Source organism: Anolis carolinensis, chromosome 1 (genome assembly GCF_035594765.1).
Source record: "Anolis carolinensis isolate JA03-04 chromosome 1, rAnoCar3.1.pri, whole genome shotgun sequence".
Taxonomy (NCBI): Eukaryota; Metazoa; Chordata; class Lepidosauria; order Squamata; family Dactyloidae; genus Anolis; species Anolis carolinensis.
The window spans coordinates 719,509-738,723 of NC_085841.1; the positions used below are offsets into that span (position 1 = coordinate 719,509).

Genomic DNA, 19,215 nt, shown 5'->3' on the forward strand with positions numbered 1-19,215 from the left:
TCACTTATCCAACGTTCTGGATTATCCAATGCATTTTTGTAGTCAATGTTTTCAATACATCATGATATTTTGGTGTTAAATTCGTAAATACAGTAATTACAACATAACATTACTGTATATTGAACTACTTTTTCTGTCAAATTTGTTGTATAACATGATGTTTTGGTGCTTCATTTGTAAAATCATAACCTCATTTGATGTGTAATAGGCTTTTCCTTAATCCCTCCTTATTATCCAACATATTCGCTTATCCGATGTTCTGCCGGCCCGTTTATGTTGGATAAGTGAGACTCCACTGTATTTCATTTTAATTCTCTCCCATTTGTTTTAAAAAAAGTCTCTATTTTCATATCTTGCTTCAAGGATTGTACTTCAAGTTTATATATTCTTCGAATACTGACCAGTCAGTTTTCTTTACAACCTTGCCAGTGTTTTTTCTCAATAAAAATGTTAGTTGGTCCATGTCTTTTATCTCCCATATTTTGTTTAACCGATCTTCTCTGTCCGGTATCTTCTCCATCTTCCACATCTTTGCAAAGACCATTCTCGCTGCCGTTGATAAAAATATAATTATTTTTTTCTTTATTTATATCCTGAAAAATTTCTTTGTCCAAGATACCCAAAAGATAGGTCTCTTGTCAGGGATGACGACGTTGGGGTGAGACCCTGGTTGCCGTGCAGAGTGGGTTCCAAAAACATCATCCCGGTCTCACCTCCTTCTCCAGGCTGTTTTCCCATGCGGAGAATCAGCACTGGTCAACAAACACTCCAGCAGGCGAAGAGTCAGTTATTTAACTATTGTTTAACTTTATTTACATAACTATTTACAGTTGCAGTTATTCACAATAAATCCCGGACACATGGCTGTGTCTCCTCGGCTACAGAGCATAGCATTCGTAGTCCATCTCCAGAGAATGCTCACGCCGAACACACACTAACAGACAACACTCCCCTGCATTCAACAGACCAAGAAGGAAGTCCCGGTCAAACAAACTCGACCCCATTGGTCCTGTGATACGTCAATCAAAGCAGGTTCTTATTAACTCCATACTTACTGAAATGCCTTGCCGAAAACTCACACAGAAGGCATTTCTAACAGCCTAGATTGATTTTAACATTTCACACAATTCACAATACCCTGACATCTCTGGTTTAAAAGAGTAGCTCATTTTTAACATTTTCTGACTTTCCCCATGCACCATATTCCAAAATTATTTTGCTTTGTTACAAGTCCACCAGCAATGGTAAAATGTGCCCTCCTTGGTCTTACATTTCCAACATTTATCGTTGATTTGTTTATACATTACACTTAGTTTTTTGGGGGGTCAGATACCATCTATGGATCATTTTAAAACAATTTTCTTTTAGGTCCATAACATAAGTGAACTTCATTCTTCTTGTCCAAATCTCAGACCTTTCTGACAGCAAAATTGACCTATCTATCTTTTTTGCCCAATTCACCATCGAGTTCTTAACCTCTTCCATCTCGGTTCCCCATTCCAGCAATTTATTGTATAACTAGCTGTGCCCGGCCTCGCGTTGCTGTGGCAAAGTGGTGGCGGTATTGGTTAAAAATTGGTTAAAAAACGTTATTTGTATTTTTTTTATAAATTTATTGTAAGTTATCTTTTTATTATATTTTATTATTTTCTTGTATTATTTTTAGTTATTTTCTGTTATAGTATTTTATTGTATTAATTTTTTAGTGTTTTTTATTATTTTTTATTGGGTTGCTAGGAGACCAAGTTGGAGGAGCTTAGCCTTCTAACTGGCAGCAATTGGATAAAAGCAATTATTCCTCTCTCTCTAATTAGGACTTTTTCTTTTCATTTTGGTGTATCAACCTAGAGCCGTGGATGATGGGTTGTGTTGTCAAATTTCGAGGTTGGGGGGCCTGTAGTTTTGTTGTTTTGTGGGTTGCTGTGATGCCATCACTCTTTTATATATATATAGATTTTGTTATTAATTTTCTTTCCAACTTTAGTATACTTTCCCAAAAATCCCCCTTTTCCTCGAAGCCTAATTTTCGGTCCGAATTGAAATGTTCTCTTATCTGAAGATACTGTAACCATGTTACTTCTTTAAAATCTTTTTTCACCATCTCATGACTTCTTTCATTGTGGGGAAATCGTGCCGTCATTGACCTTTTTCTCTCTTGGTGGAAATCATCACCTTGTCTGAAATACCTTGAGGATGAAGAAATTTGGCAAGGAAGCACAGAATGCTTTGATAGGTAGCGTTTGCCCAAGGGAACGACGCCTTGTTTCTGAAAACTTGCCCAGATGCTTTCTATCTTCATCAGACTTGGGAGGAATAGTCCCAGAAATGAATGACTGTACTTTCAGGAAAAGTAGTCAGGGTGTGTGTATCTATGCAGAAATATATAATAATATACAAGGGGTGAATGAAAAGTAGTGCCTCCACCTTCGTTACTTGGGTTTGTATGGGAATATTTTAACAAATCAAATGCAGAAATCACCCTTAGAATGTGCTCTTTAACTTCCCCAATTCACTTTCCCACATCATCACCAGACAATTGGATACATTTCTGCCAACGATGAACAAGTTTTCTGAAGCCGTCACGGAAGATGTCAACACTCTGTTTCCGCAACCGGCATCTCACAGGACCCATCGTGCACAAATATTCCGATAGTCAAGCCAAGCAATAATGTGACCCACACGTTCTTGTGAAATGCTGATTATGCTTGAAATTTCTCTCTGAGGGATAAAACGATCTGTCCTGAATTAACCTGTCAACCTTTTGCTTGTGAAATTTGGTGGTTGTTGTCACAGGATATCCAACTCTTTGCTTGTCGCACAAGTCAGATCTTCCCACCTCAACATCTTTAAACTTACTCGGCCAACAACGCACAGGACTCACATCAACACAATTCCTTATAAACAGCTTGCATTCTCTGATGAATCTCCTTTGGGGTGACACCTCCTGCTGTCAAGAATTCAGTGACTGCATGTTGCTTAAGTTGCGTTGACCGACCGTCTGCGCAGGGTTCCATACTTGGCACTTTAACAACACAACCGTTCAATGCTAAGGCTTCCCCGTCTGCACAGGGTTCCATACTTGGCACTTTAACAACACAACCGTTCAATGCTAAGGCTTCCCCGTCTGCACAGGGTTCCATACTTGGCACTTTAACAATACAACCGTTCAATGCTAAGGCTTCCCCATCTGCACAGGGTTCCATACTTGGCACTTTAACAACACAACCGTTCAATGCTAAGCTCCCCCGTCTGCGCAGGGCTCCATACTTTGCACTTTAACAACACAACCATTCAATGCTAAGGCTTCCCCATCTGCGCAGGGTTCCATACTTCACACTTTAACAACACAACCATTCAATGCTAAGGCTTCTCTGTCTGTGCAGGGTTCCATACTTGGCACTTTAACAACACAACCGTTCAATGCTAAGGCTTCCCCGTCTGCGCAGGGTTCCATACTTTGCACTTTAACAACACAACCGTTCAATGCTAAGGCTTCCCCGTCTGAGCAGAGTTCCATACTTCGCACTTTAACAACACAACCGTTCAAGGCTAAGGCTTCCCCGTCTGCGCAGGGTTCCATACTTCGCACTTTAACAACACAACCGTTCAATGCTAAGGCTTCCCCATCTGCGCAGGGTTCCGTACTTCACCCTTTAACAACACAACCGTTCAATGCTAAGGCTTCCCACCCAATGGAACTGCAGAGGAGAGTCTACTGAACAAGCCAGGACCTGCCACAGACCAGCACTGCCATTTGTTGAGGAGTTATGAAGGTGGAGGCATTACTTTTCATTCAACCCTCATACAAAATCTACAAAGCAGCAATATTTGAATTGGATCCACTCCAAAGCAAGTTTTAAAAGCCTCGCTTGCTTCTTTGTTGGGTAAAGATACTAAAAATCATACAGAAGAAGAGAAGTGATGACATTAGGCCTCTGTGTGCTTGACAACCCATTTGGCATTGTGCCTGAACTTTGAAATATTTTCCCCAGAAATGCCCTGTTTTCCTCTTGTGAGTGATTCTTGTGTTTCTCTCCCTGATCACTTGTGCACACCGCCAAAGAAGGTGCCTCAAGACTGGTTGTTGCTTTTGTCAAGACGTGAAACACGGGGTTTGTCGACCCTGTGATGAATTCCCCATTTGCCCGAATGCCGCCCTGCCAAAGACAACATCATTTGGGTTTTATAGAGGCTTTGAAAGTGCTTCCCCATAAACCACCCTTTTTCACACTTCGTTCTTGGGAAAGGAAGCAGGAGTGAGAAATCCAGCGGCAGCTTTCAAGACTGATTGATTCTTTATTGAGTTTTAATAGATTTCAACCCACTTCTTTGAATCCAGGATCGGAATGCAATATGGGAAACGGCTTATTAAAATGTGCAAGGATGGACTGAATTGGCTTTTGGGTTTTGTTGTGCGCGTCAGTGAAGCCACACTGCTGCTACAAGGCTCTGGGTTGAATGCTTTGATTTGCCAAAAAGGAAAAGAGAGAGAAGCAAATTGAGAATACAACTACAGTAGAGTCTCGCTTATCCAACATTCGCTTATCCAACATTCTGTATTATCCAATCTAGCTTGCCTTTTAGTAGTCGATGTTTTTGCAGTTAATTTTGCAATACAGTGTGAAGTTTTAGTGCTAAATTCGTAAATACAGTAATTTAGTAATACAGTAAATATATTAAATACCCTTAATGGTACTGGTATATGATCTTCAGCCTAGATTTTAAATTCTGTCAATGATTCAATTTTATAATGGTTTTTATTAATGTTGAAGTTTTTAGCCTAGATTTTAAATTTTGTCAATGATTCAATTTTATAATGGTTTATATTAATATTGAAGTTTTTAGCCCAGATTTTAAATTTTGTCAATGATTTAGTTTTATAGGAGTTTTATTAACTTAGAAGTATATAACCTCTCAGATTTCATATGGATGTACGGGACTGGGTGCCCTTGATATGAGCTGGTCATTGACCGTAATAAAAGTTTACTTACTTACTTACTTACTTACATAGTAATTACTGTGTATTGAACTGTTTTTTTCTGTCCATTTGTTGTAAAACATGATGCTTTGGTGCTTAATTTGTAAAATCATAATGTAATTTGGTGTTTAATAGGCTTTTCCTTAATCCCTCCTTATTATCCAACATTTTCACTTATCCAACGTTCTGCTGGCCCGTTTATGTTGAATAAGTGAGACTCTACTATATAATGTATAAAATAATGTATTAATTATAATATTATAATGTATTATCAGGAGCCCCGGTGGCTCAGTGTGTTAAAGCGCTGAGCTGCTGAACTTGCAGACCCAAAGGTCCCAGGTTCAAATCCCGGGAGCGGCGTGAGCGGCCGCTGTTAGCTCCAGCTCCTGCCAACTTAGCAGTTCGAACACATGCAAATGTGAGTAGATCAATAGGTACCGCTCTGGCGGGAAGGTAACAGTGCTCCATGCAGTCATGCCGGCCACATGGCCTTGGAGGTGTCTGCGGACAATGCCGGCTCTTCGGCTTAGAAATGGAGATGAGCACCAACCCCCAGAGTCAGACATGACGGGACTTAACGTCAGGGGAAACCTTTACCTTTTTAATGTATTAATAATATATAAAATAACAACAACCAAAGTTAAAGCTTTGGCATTATACTCAATTTCCTTTGACCAGAATCTGGTCACTTGTTGTGCCTCTGGTGTTGCTGTGAGAATATCCTCCGTTGTGCATGTTGCAGGACTCAGGCTGCGTTGTAGTCGGTGGTCTGTGGTTTGCTCTTCTCCACGCTCACATGTTATGGACTCCACTTTGTGACCCTATTTCCTAAGGTTGGCTCTGCGTCTCGTGGTGCCAGAGCACAGTTTGTTCATCACCTTCCAAGTTGCCCAGTCTTTTGTGTGTCTCATCCGGTCTCAGCCACAGATTGAGGTTCCGGATTTTAGCCTGCCACTTTTGGACTCTTGCTTGCTGAGATATTCCTGCAAGTATCTCTATGGATCTTAGGAAGCTGTTTCTTGATTTAAGATGTTGGCATGCTGGCTGATATCCGAACAGGGGATGGGCTGGAGATGTCACAGCCTTGGTCCTTTCATTGCTGGCTGCTACTTCCCGATGGATGTCAGGAGGTGCAATACCAGCTAAACAGTATAATTTATACAGTGGTGTGGGCATAGACATCCTGTGATAATGTCTCATTAACTTTTTTAACGTGGTGAGATGTGTTCCACACTGGGCATGCATATTCAGCAGCCGAGTATCCAAGCACAAGGGCAGATGTCTTCACTGTGTCCGGTTATGATCCCCAGGTTGTGCCAGTCAGCTTTCATACAATGTTATTTCTAGCGCCCACTTTTTGCTTGATAGTCAAGCAGTGCTTCTTGAAAGTCCACGCACGGTCCAGGCTTACTCCCAAGTATTTTGTTCTGCTGCAATGCTCCAGTGGGATTCCTTCCCAGGTCATCCTCAGAGCTCAAGAAGTTTTGTCTCTTCTTAAGGTGGAAAGCACATGTCTGTAGATGGATTAGGAATCAGATGATTTTCCCTGTAATAGGCAGTAAGAGCACCTAGAGCTTCAGAGAGCTTCTGTTCAACCATTTCAAGCTCTCTGCTTGGGCAATGATGGCACGATCGTCAGTATAGATCCAACTCTGTGTTCCTTCTGACAGTGGGTGATCATTTGTGTAAATGTTACACGTTGATGGAGCAAGTACGTTCCCCTGAGGCAGGCTGTTCTGGACATGGGCAAACTTGGGCCGTCCCTCCAGGTGTTTTGGACTCCAGCTCCCACCATTCCTAACAGCCTCAGGCCCTTTCCTTTTCCCCCTCAGCCGCTTAAGCTGAGTTAGGAGTTGGAGTCCAAAACAACTGGAGGGATGGCCCAAGTTGACTCATGCCTGTTCTAGCCCCAGTCAATTAGTTTTAATAGTATGTATCTAGTTTGAACCTCAATCTGCTCCTGGTCTTCTGTTGGCAGAGATCATAGAGCTCTTCCATCTTATGCTTCTGATTATGTTATCTATCTGATTCCTGAGGCTGTTAGGAATGGTGGGAGTTGGAGTCCAAAACACCTGGAGGGAGGGCCCAAGTTGACTCATGCCTGTTCTAGCCCCAGTCAATTAGTTTTAATAGTATGTACTATCTAGTTTGAACCTCAATCTGCTCCTGGTCTTCTTTTGGCAGAAATCATAGAGCTTTTCCATCTTCTGCTTCTGATTATGTTATCTATCTGATTCCTGAGGCTGTTAGGAATGGTGGGAGTTGGAGTCCAAAACACCTGGAGGGATGGTCCAAGTTGACTCATGCCTGTTCTAGCCCCAGTCAATTAGTTTTAATAGTATGTACTATCTAGTTTGAACCTCAATCTACTCCTGGTCTTCTTTTGGCAGAGATCGTGGAGCTTTTCCATCTTCTGCTTCTGATTTTGTTATCTATCTGATTCCTGAGGCTGTTAGGAATGGTGGGAGTTGGAGTCCAAAACACTTGAAGGGAGGGCCCAAGTTTGCCCATGCCTGATATAGATAGATTTTTATTGTTATTCTTTTTGTCTTGAAGATGCCCATAAATTTCCTGACTGCATTTGCCGAGATCTGGATGATGTCACTTATTGAATGGCCTTCTTTTCCCATCCCTCTCTCTCTTCTCAGGCGGAAACCAGCGAAGCCCCCAAAGACACAGCCTCCGCCCCCAAGTGCCCCCCGGCCCCCGCCCACCACAGCAGCAGCAGCAGCCCCATGGAGCAGGTGCCCAACGGAGACGTGGAGGCGGGCAGCCCCGAGAAGGCCACCACTGCCGCTGCCACCGCGGAGCCCAAGGGCCGGCCGAGGAGCGAGAGTGAGCCCAGTGCCCTTCCGGAGCGGGAGACCGGGCGGACCCTGGAGAACGGGCGCTGCTGCACCCCCAAGGACAGCCCCGAGGCCCCCGCCTCTGAAGGTGAGCCCCGGCAACGCTGGGAATGGGATCGGGTGTGTGTGGTGTCGGATCTTTGGGACAATGGCAATTTCCATATCTTTTTGGAGATGTTATCATCTTTGGAAAGGCACGACCTTGTTAGAAGTCATAACCCTACGTTTGCAGATCTTTGCAAGTCCTATATAGATATAATTATCGATGTCTAGATAGAATATATGAATATGGATATATAGGGCTTACAAATATTACAGAGGGAAATATCCACACAAATATATATATATATATATAGACATGATAGATACAAGTATATTTCCTCTGCAAATATTGCAAAGGAAATGCGCACCCACCCACATATGTCTAGATATATATAAACATAGATATATAGGGCTTCCAAATTGCAGGAGGGAAATGCACATATATAGAGAGAGGATGTGCAAAGGTTTCAGGGGAAAATGCATATGTGAAATTAGTACATATAATTGTAGATCTATATCTAGCTCTTTTTTATATATGCAGTGAATGTTTGCTTGTTACTGTTGGAAGCCGGCTTGAGTCCCCATGGGGAGATAGTTAGGGCAGGATACAATTATAGTTTTATTTATTTATTTATTTATTTATTTATTTATTTATTATAATATTATTGTTGATACCATTTTTTTATCCTACTTTTCCACTTACAGATCAAGTAACATTTAACCTAATGATGCCTCAATTAATGTAATTTTATTGGTATCTATGTTTATTTTGAAAATTACCAGTAGTTGCTGCATTTCCCACCCTTGGCTTATACTCGAGTCAATACGTTTTTCCAATTTTTTTTGTGGTAAAATTAGGTGCCTCGTCTTATATTCTGGTCAGTTTATATTGAAGTATATATGGTATATGTATATATCAGAGTTTCAAAAACATCTACTCTCCCTTAAATATATTTGCTTTTAAGTCATGCTCTCAAAAGACAAAAATAAGCAGACTTCTTTAAAAGTAACATAGTTGGTTTACTCACAAACGTCATGTATCCAGCATACAGACACTTTGCTTATCAATCTAGTTACAAATAGGATTTGAAGTAGTTTCTCTGTGTAGGTAACACAAAGGGCAACTTTCTTAGAATGAGCAGTCCAAAATCTAAAGCATTTCTGTGTTCTGAGAGTCTAATAGAGTCTCCGTCTAGTCTGAAAGTCTAATGAAGTGTGATAGCTTCTGTACAGCATTCTGTTCCTACAGACTTCTAAAAGCATATTGATCTCACTGAAATCTAAAGCATACATCTGTTCCTACTGAGGTATCTAAGCATACTGTTTCTAAAATGGAGTCTGAGTCCTGAACAAGCCCAGATCCGATCACATGGTCTACAGCCCCTCCCACAACAAAGAGCTAAAGAAAGCTGCATACTATTGCAATACAGACAGAGTTCATCTTGTCCTTAGCACCAACCAGGAATCTGAAAATAATAGTTTACATAAAAGTACACATAAAAAGGGAAAAATAATAACAAAAACAACTTTATTTGTATCTCCCCCATCTCCCCGGAGGGACTCGGGGCAGCTTACTGTTAGGGAAGACTCCCAAAAATACAGCAGAGCATCCAAAAATACAAACAAGACACATATAGTTGAGCATTCAGCTCACAGCAAGCAGAGAGTGAAGTACCATGTGGCTAGAAAATAATTGAGAGCTTTGGAGACAAAGATGCAGAGATCAATCTTTAAAGTTAGTAAAGGTTTATTCATACAAACAAGATACATATAGTTGAGCATTCAGCTCACAGCAAGCAGAGAGTGAAGTACCATGTGGCTAGAAAATAATTGAGAGCTTTGGAGACAAAGATGCAGAGATCAATCTTTAAAGTTAGTAAAGGTTTATTCATACAAACAAGATACATATAGTTGAGCATTCAGCTCACAGCAAGCAGAGAGTGAAGTACCATGTGGCTAGAAAATAATTGAGAGCTTTGGAGACAAAGATGCAGAGATCAATCTTTAAAGTTAGTAAAGGTTTATTCATACAAACAAGATACATATAGTTGAGCATTCAGCTCACAGCAAGCAGAGAGTGAAGTACCATGTGGCTAGAAAATAATTGAGAGCTTTGGAGACAAAGATGCAGAGATCAATCTTTAAAGTTAGTAAAGGTTTATTTATACAAACAAGATACATATAGTTGAGCATTCAGCTCACAGCAAGCAGAGCGTGAAGTGCCATGTGGCCAGAAAATAATTTAGAGCTTTGGAGACAAAGTTGTAGAGTTCAATCTTTAAAGTTAGTAAAGGTTTATTCATACAAACAAGATACATACAGTTGAGCATTCAGCTCACAGCAAGCAGAGAGTGAAGTACCATGTGGCCAGAAAATAATTGAGAGCTTTGGAGACAAAGATGCAGAGATCAATCTTTAAAGTTAGTAAAGGTTTATTCATGCAAACAAGATACATATAGTTGAACATTCAGCTCACAGCAAGCAGGGCATGAAGTGCCATGTGGCTGGAAAATAATTTAGAGCTTTGGAGGCAAAGGTGCAGAGATCAATCTTTAAAGTTAGTAAAGGTTTATTTATACAAACAAGATACATATAGTTGAGCATTCAGCTCACAGCAAGCAGAGCGTGAAGTGCTATGTGGCTGAAAAATAATTTAGAACTTTGGAGGCAAAGTTGTAGAGTTCAATCTTTAAAGTTAGTAAAGGTTTATTTACACAAATAGTAACTACATTTCTTAATAGTAAAGAACTGGGTCTGAGTTACCAAATTCAAAAGAGAGAGAAAAATCTCCAAAATCAGAGAGAAGTCTCAATACATTAAGATGGAAAAGGCAGAAGTCTTAAGCAAAGGCATGCACCTGAAAAGTATCCCATTTTACATAATGAGAGCAGGAAATGAAATAGATACATTATAACTGTTATTCATGAGTTGGGAGAAGGGATTTCCTCAATGAGGACTGCAAACTTGAGCAATGTGGGGTTGAATTCCAACACTTACAGGACAGCAACAATACATACAAGAGCAGCATAAAAGATGCAACAAAAATCAAGGCAATATAAATGTGCACCAAAAGAAAAGTAAAAACATAACCATTATAATTTAAGATAAAGCACTTCAAATCAAAATAGAACAAACAATAAACATAGCAAAGTTTAAAACGGTAGTATACAAACCAGTTTGGACATCCTTGCCACGAATCAAATTAGAAGTCAAACTAAAATATCCATACCAGGGTAAAACTTCAACCAATTTAGGTCCGGTTCTTGGGAGCGTGTCCAAAGGCTGATGCCATATTGGGCGTTTGGAGCTTTTGCTCAAGGCTCGTTTTACAAAAAGTAAGACAGTTGGGTGTATAAATAGATGCTCTGGTTTAAAAAAGGAAAGTCCAAGGAAGTCAGGGCAGCAGAATTGGCTAGGAAAAAACATTAAAAATATCTTTGGCCGGCACTGTCCTTGCGCATTCCACAATTCTTTGTGTGCGGCTGCCCTGAGTCCCTTTGGGGAGATGAAGGTGGGATATACAAATAAAGTTGTAGTTGTTGTTGTTATTATCTATCTATATATATAAAAGAGTGATGGCATCACGGCAACCCACAAAACAACTAAACTACAAGTCCCCCAACCTCGAAATTTGACACAGTCTGCATTTTGGGTCATCAGCTGATTTTTCGATCTTGGCCTTGTTTGCCTTTGTCCTGATGGCTTGCTCCAGGGCTGCAAGGATCAGGCCTTCTGTCTCCTTCCTTCTTCAGGGTCCCATTCGTGAGCCAGAGCCAGGTCTTCTCCTTATCAGCTTTTCCTTCAATTTTGTCAAGGAACTTTCCATGCAGTGTTTTTTATTATTATTATTATTATTATTATTATTATTATTATTATTATTATTATTATTGCCTCCTTTGCAAGATTCTTTTAATGCCAGAGGGCTACCCTTATAAAACAACAACAATAATAATACACTTTATTTATATTCCACTCTATCTCCCCGAAGGGACTCGGAGCAGATGACAACATACACAGATAGGCAAACATTCAGTGACTTTAATACAGTGGAATAACAATGACATACAAATACACAGAACAAAGGGAAAGGCTTCCCCTTTCACTTCCGGCTTTCTGCAGGCAGAGCTCAATTCTGTCCATGGGGAGGTGCTCTTGTTCCATTTCCAAGCCGAGGAGCCTATTGTCCGTAGACACCTCCTGGTCATGTTGCTGGCATGGCTGCATGGGCACCTTTATTACCTTCCTGCTGAAGCAGAACCTATTGATCTACTCACATTTGCATGTTTTCGAACTGCTAGGTTGGCAGGAGCTAGGGCTTGAGTGTAGGGAAAGGTTGTCCTGTTACACACAGTATATAATAGAAACGAAGTAGCAAACGTATAATCCCAGCTACTGGGTGCTGGTAACAGCAAATCTATTATATTGTCTCCTTATAATACAGTTTGTAAAAATCTTCAGAAGACTATACAAGAAGCAACTAAACCTGAAGAAGGGACACCCATCCTGAAACAAGGACATAGAATACCCCGGGAACCCTTGTTGTTTTTTGCTGTTGCTTTCTTTGAATGTACATTCTGAAGACTCTTTCTTGCTTGGGACTTTGATAATTTGTTTAAAGGGTACAACCCTCATTTATAAAGATCATCAATTGAGATGCTTTTTCTACCAAGCTTCAAGACAACACTGAATACTGAGTTTTAACCTCAGTTCATGAACTCCTTTATTTTGGCAATATATAAACATGAATGCCATGTTTGCTATAATGATGTGAAATCTATATATATAAAAGAGTGATGGCATCAGGGCAGTGGACAAAACAACAAAACTACAGGCCCCCCAACCTCGAAATTTGACAACACAACCTATCATCCACGCCTCTAGGTTGATACAACAAAAAGAAAAGAAAAATAAAGTCCTAATTAGAGGGAGAGCAATAATTGTTTTTATCCAATTGCTGCCAGTTTAGAGGGCTAATCTCTGCCCACTTGGTTGCCTAGCAACCAAGGGACAGCCAGGTTTCAGTTAGGGGACAGGCAGATTTAGGCCTCACTTAGACTTCTTCCACAGATTATCTAATTTGCACTGGATTATATGGCAGTGTAGACTCAAGGCCCTTCCAAACAGCTATATAACCCATTTATAATCTTATATTATCTGCTTTGCACTGGATTATCTTGACTCCACACTACCATATAATCCACTTCAGTGTGCATTTTATGCAACTGTGAAGAAGGGGCCTCAGATAATCCAGTTCTAAGCAGATAATATAAGATGATCAATATACAGTAGACTCTCACTTATCCAACATAAACAGGCCGGCAGGATAAGTAAATATATTGGATAATAAGAAGGGATTCAGGAAAAGCTGATTAAACATCAAATTAGGTAATCGTTATACAAATTAAGCATCAAAACATCATATTATACAACAAATTTGACAGAAAAGGTAGTTCCATGCGCAGTAATGCTAGGTAGTAATTACAGTAGAGTCTCACTTATCCAACACTCGCTTATCCAACGTTCTGGATTATCCAACGCATTTTTGTAGTCAATGTTTTCAATATATCATGATATATTGCTAAATTCATAAATACAGTAATTACTACATAGCATTACTGCGTATTGAACTACTTTTTCTGCCAAATTTGTTGTCTAACATGATGTTTTGGTGTTTCATTTGTAAAATCATAACCTAATTTGATATTTAATAGGCTTTTCCTTAATGCCTCCTTATTATCCAACATATTCGGTTATCCAACATTTTGCCAGCCCACTTATGTTGGATAAGTGAGACTCTACTGTACTGTATTTACAAATTTACCAGTAAAATATCACAATGAATTTGAAACACTGACTTGATTATGAAAAGGCAGACTGTGTTGGATAATCCAGAACATTGTATAATCGAATGTTGGATAAGTGAGATTCTACTTTGATATTAAATAATTTCTAGGATAGAATAATGCAGAACAATATAATCTCTAAAACCAGGATAGTAATAAAGAAATAAAGAAAGTAAATAAAGCAAGGAAATTGGAAATTCCACAAAGGAAACAATCAGGGCCAGCTAACACCTCCCAAGAAAGGATTCTTCCAGAAAGGAAGCTGAGAAGGCAGTGAAGCACTATGTATTACCAAAGTCATTATTATTACTATCATTACTATCCTTACTATTATTATTATTATTATTATTATTATTGTGTTGCGGTCAACCGTGAAAATGAATACAATCTGGCTCCAAGTATTCAAAAACACTAAAATCAGAATATATAAAAATTAATGTGGTATAATAAAACAGAACAATACAATCTCTAAAATCAGAACACTAAATAAAGAACAACACTCTGAAAATAGGGGAATTCCACACAGAAAACAATCAGGGCCAGCTAACACCTCCCAACAAAGGATTCCCATCATCAAAGTCTGGCAAATCCTCTGTTTTCTCAGGGCCACAGACAGTAGAAGCATATAAAATATCGCAAACAACACCACTCTGAAAACAAGGGAATTCCAGACAGGAAACAATCAGGGCCAGCTAACACCTCCCAACAAAAAAATCACTCAGGGAGGAAACAGCTAGGCTTTAAATCTGCAAGGCCATTACATCCTAATCATTTTTCCTAATTGCAGCATTCATACTTGCCTCCAACAGACAAAAAAAAAAATCAGAAATATTGTATATTCACAACCTTTAGGAAATAATGTCCCCTGATGGCACAGCATGTTAAAGCGCTGAGCTGCTGAACTTCTGGACCGAAGGTTTGAATTGGGGGAACTGACAGAGCCCCCACTGTTAGCCCCAGCTTCTGCCAACCCAGAAGTTCAAAAACATGTAAATGTGAGTGCATCAATAGGTACTGCTCCGGTGGGAAGGTAACGCTGCTCCATGCAGTCATCCCACATGACCTTGGAGGAGTCTACGGACAACGCCGGGTCTTTGGCTTAGAAATGGAGATGAGCACCAACCCCCAGAATCAGACACGACTGGACTTAACGTCAGGGGAAAACGTTTACCCTTGACCTTAACTACCACCAATTCCTCAATACTTTATTTCCCAGACCACCAGACTTCGCCACAGCAACGCGTGGCCGGGCACAGCTAGTCTATATATATAAAAGAGTGATGGCATCAGGGCAGCGGACAAAACAACAAAACTAAAGGCCCCCCAACCTCGAAATTTGACAACACAACCCATCATTCATGGCTCTAGGTTGATACAACAAAAAGAAAAGAAAAATAAAGTCCTAATTACAGGGAGAGGAATAATTGTTTTTATCCAATTGCTGCCAGTTAGAAGGCTAAGCTCCACCCACTTGGTCTCCTAGCAAACCTACTCAGCCCAGGGGACAGGCACAGTTAGGCCTCACTTTGGCCTCTTCCACAGATTATCAGATTTTAACTGGATTATATGGCAGTGTAGACTCAAGGCCCTTCCACATCTATATAACCCATTTAGAATCTTATATTATCTGCTTTGAACTGGATTATCTTGACTCCACACTGCCATATAATCCACTTCAGTGTGCATACTAAACATAAAGACACCCATACAATAGACATTCAATACCACCACTACCTCAATTTCGCACCAACACCACCAGACAACGCCACAGCAACGCGTGGCTGGGCACAGCTAGTAGTTTATATAATGTTGTAAAATAGTTTATATATGTGCCTTGGTGATTATACGTTTGCTACTTCGTTTCTATTATATACTGTGTGTAACAGGACAACCTTTCTCTACACTATATATAGGTTTCTGTGTTATAATAGTTTTAGGAGCTAGGGCTTAACAGCAGGAGCTCACCCCAACCCGCATCTTCAAACTGCCAACCCAGCTCCATATCTGCTGTTTTCAGTGGGGTTTGTTATGATTATGCCCCTACCTGGTGGGCGCTGCAGTGATCCAGGGGGGCGGTGATGGCCAGGGGAGGGGCGGGGCCTCTTCCCAAGTGCCGGAGACAGGGCTGAGCCCCTGAGGTGCCTGTTAGGACACAGGGGGCGGAGCTAGAGGAGTGGGCGTGGCTTCTTCCCAAGAGCCCGAGACAGGGCTGAGCATCTATACCTCTCCTGAGGCGTTTGTTGGGACACAGAGGGCGGAGCTAGGGAAGGGGCGGGGCCTCTTTCCAGGAGCCTGAGACAGGGCTGGGCCTCTCTCCTGAGAGACCTTTTGGGACTAAAGAGCGGGGCTGGGGGCGGGAGATAGGGCTGAGCCTCTGTATTGTCAGCGTGGGGTCAGGGTGCACGCCGGGTTGGTTTCTTCCAAATACCATCGATCATCTTCTCCAGCACCCTGATGAATTGGATGCAATCAGCTGTCTCACCAATTCCTCTTTCCAATGTCAGACTCTAAGACATCTGTTGTCTGAAGTCCAAACATTTATTTCAATATCTATAATACATATTTACAAAGCATAGCAAAAGCTGTTGTATGTCTTTCGGGCTGTGTGGCCATGTTCCAGAAGCATTCTCTCCTGACGTTTCGCCCACATCTATGGCAGGCATCCTCAGAGGTTGTGAGGTATGGAGAAAACTAAGCAAAGAGGTTAATATATATCTGTGGAAAGTCTAGGGTGAGGGAGGTCAGTGTGAATGTTGTGTAGTTAATGCTGGACCATTCTAACAACTATCATGTCAGACTACACAGAGAAGCCATTGAAATCCACAAGCATGTGGACAACTTCAACAGAAAGGAAGAAACCATGAAAATGAACAAAATCTGGCTACCAGTATTAAAAAACTCAAAAATCAGAACAGTAAATAAAAAGCAATACTCTGAAAACAGAGGATTTCCAGACATGAATCAACCTAGGGCAGTTAACGACTCTAAACAAAGGATGCCCCAGAGGCAGGAAGAAGACAGCAGATAAGCTTTTCAATGCTAATTAAAGTGATTAACTACACAACATTCACACTGACCTCTCTCACCCTAGACTTTCCACAGATATATATTAACCTCTTTGCTTAGTTTTCTCCATACCTCACAACCTCTGAAGATGCCTGCCATAGATGTGGGCGAAACGTCAGGAGAGAATGCTTCTGGAACATGGCCACACAGCCCGAAAGACATACAACAACCCTGTGATCCTGGCCATGAAAGCCTTCGACAACACATAGCAAAAGCCTTCGCTCTGAGCTGGCATTCTTCTATAGCCTCTTCGCACGGCAAGCACAGCTCAACACACACAGAGATAAGAAAACACATTCCTCAGTCTGCAGGAAGTTCCGACCTCCAAAGCCTGATCATGCCTGATAGGTCATAGCAATCACAACAGGCTGTCAGTCAAAACTAACCTGCTGTTAACTGTTTCATTACTGAAACACGCACTCTTGCAAAACAGCAGAAAACACTTGATTTACATTTCATACACATACAACCATAATCCAACATGTATACCTCCCCTGAAGCGTTTGTTAGAACACAGGGGAGGGGCATAGAGGTTCAGCCCCGTCAGGCACTTGAACCCAAAACGATCTTCACAGATGAGAGAGATGATGGGCCAAAACTCACACAATGAAGTTCAACAGGGACAAATGCAAGAGACTCCACTTAGGCAGGAAAACATGAGGAAGAACTTCTTCACTGTAAGGAGAGCATGCATACATAATCCAAATTATTATTATTATTATTATTATTAATAATACAGCATGTGTATCTTGTTTGCTGTGTCATGCTCTCTCTTTGTGTCATAATAATAATAATAATAATAATAATAATAATAATAATAATAATAATTCTATTTTCTACCTTCCTTTCCTTGTGGCTTGAGGCAGGTCGCATCACAGTCAAAACACACAAACACTGCAAAAGTTCTAAAAACACACACATTAAAATATAGTTCTATAAAAGTTACATACTAAACCATATTTCTATCCGTGAGGAAATGATCCATCTGCCCATCTAACAATAGGATGCCTGGCCATGATTATTTTGCACTTTACTGACTGTTTTAACTGTGAATCTACCTCTCCCATGTTGAATTTTTTTGCACTCTGGCCCAGATCTGTTTTTTTAGCCTTCCCGTTTTTTAATCATTTTATGCTGTGTGCCGACTTTTATGACCGTTTACTGATGTTGGTGTTTTATTGATGCGCTGTGGATGTAGCGTACCTGGATTTCAGTAAGGCCTTCGACAAAGTCCCCCACGACCTTCTGGCAAACAAACTAGTAAAATGTGGGCTAGACAAAACTACGGTTAGGTGGATCTGTAATTGGCTAAGCGAACGAACCCAAAGGGTGCTCACCAATGCGTCGTCTTCATCATGGAAAGAAGTGACAAGTGGAGTGCCGCAGGGCTCCGTCCTGGGCCCGGTTCTGTTCAACATCTTTATTAACGACTTAGACGAAGGGTTAGAAGGCACGATCATCAAGTTTGCAGACGACACAAAACTGGGAGGGATAGCTAACACTCCAGAAGACAGGAGCAGAATTCAAAACGATCTAGACAGACTAGAGAGATGGGCCAAAACGAACAAAATGAAGTTCAACAGGGACAAATGCAAGATGCTTCACTTCGGCAGAAAAAATGGAAATCAAAGAGACAGAATGGGGGACGATGCCTGGCTTGACAGCAGTGTGTGCGAAAAAGACCTTGGTGTCCTCGTGGGGAGGAAGATGAACATGAGCCAACAATGTGATGCGGCTGCTAAAAAAGCCAATGGGATTCTGTCCTGCATCAAGAGGGGAATAGCGTCTAGATCCAGGGAAGTCCTGCTCCCCCTTATTCTATTCTGCCTTGGTCAGACCACACCTGGAATCACACTGTGTCCAATTTTGGGCATCACAGTTGAAGGGAGATGTTGACAAGCTGGAAAGCGTCCAGAGGAGGGCAACTAAAATGATCAAAGGTCTGGAGAACAAGCCCTATGAGGAGCGGCTTAAAGAGCTGGGCATGTTTAGCCTGCAGAAGAGAAGGCTGAGAGGAGACATGATAGCCATGTACAAATATGTGAAGGGAAGTCATAGGGAAGAGGGAGCAAGCTTGTTTTCTGCTGCCCTGCAGACTAGGACACGGAACAATGGCTTCAAACTACAGGAAAGGAGATTCCACCTGAACATCAGGAAGAACTTCCTCACTGTGAGAAGGGCTGTTCGACAGTGGAACTCTCTCCCCCGGGCCGTGGTGGAGGCTCCTTCCTTGGAGGCTTTTAAGCAGAGGCTGGATGGCCATCTGTCGGGGGTGCTTTGAATGCGATTTCCTGCTTCTTAGCAGGGGGTTGGACTAGATGGCCCATGTGGTCTCTTCCAACTCTACTATTCTATGATTCTATGATTCTATGATTATTTCGTTACCTGTTTTATTGCTGCTGTTGTATTGTTGTCGGGCATGGCCCCATGTAAGGCGCTC

General features: G+C 41.1%; 1 protein-coding gene across 4 annotated transcripts in view; it reads left to right on the forward strand.

The window, feature by feature from the left end:
- dnmt3a (DNA methyltransferase 3 alpha) overlaps window positions 1–19,215 on the forward strand; it is a 200,699-nt gene that overhangs the window by 90,489 nt on the left and 90,995 nt on the right. For all 4 annotated transcript variants that reach the window (XM_062968931.1, XM_062968945.1, XM_062968934.1 and 1 more), the window contains exon 4: window positions 7,627–7,912. In XM_062968931.1, coding sequence (XP_062825001.1) covers window positions 7,627–7,912 — 286 coding nt within the window. The remainder of the gene's footprint in view (window positions 1–7,626; window positions 7,913–19,215) is intronic.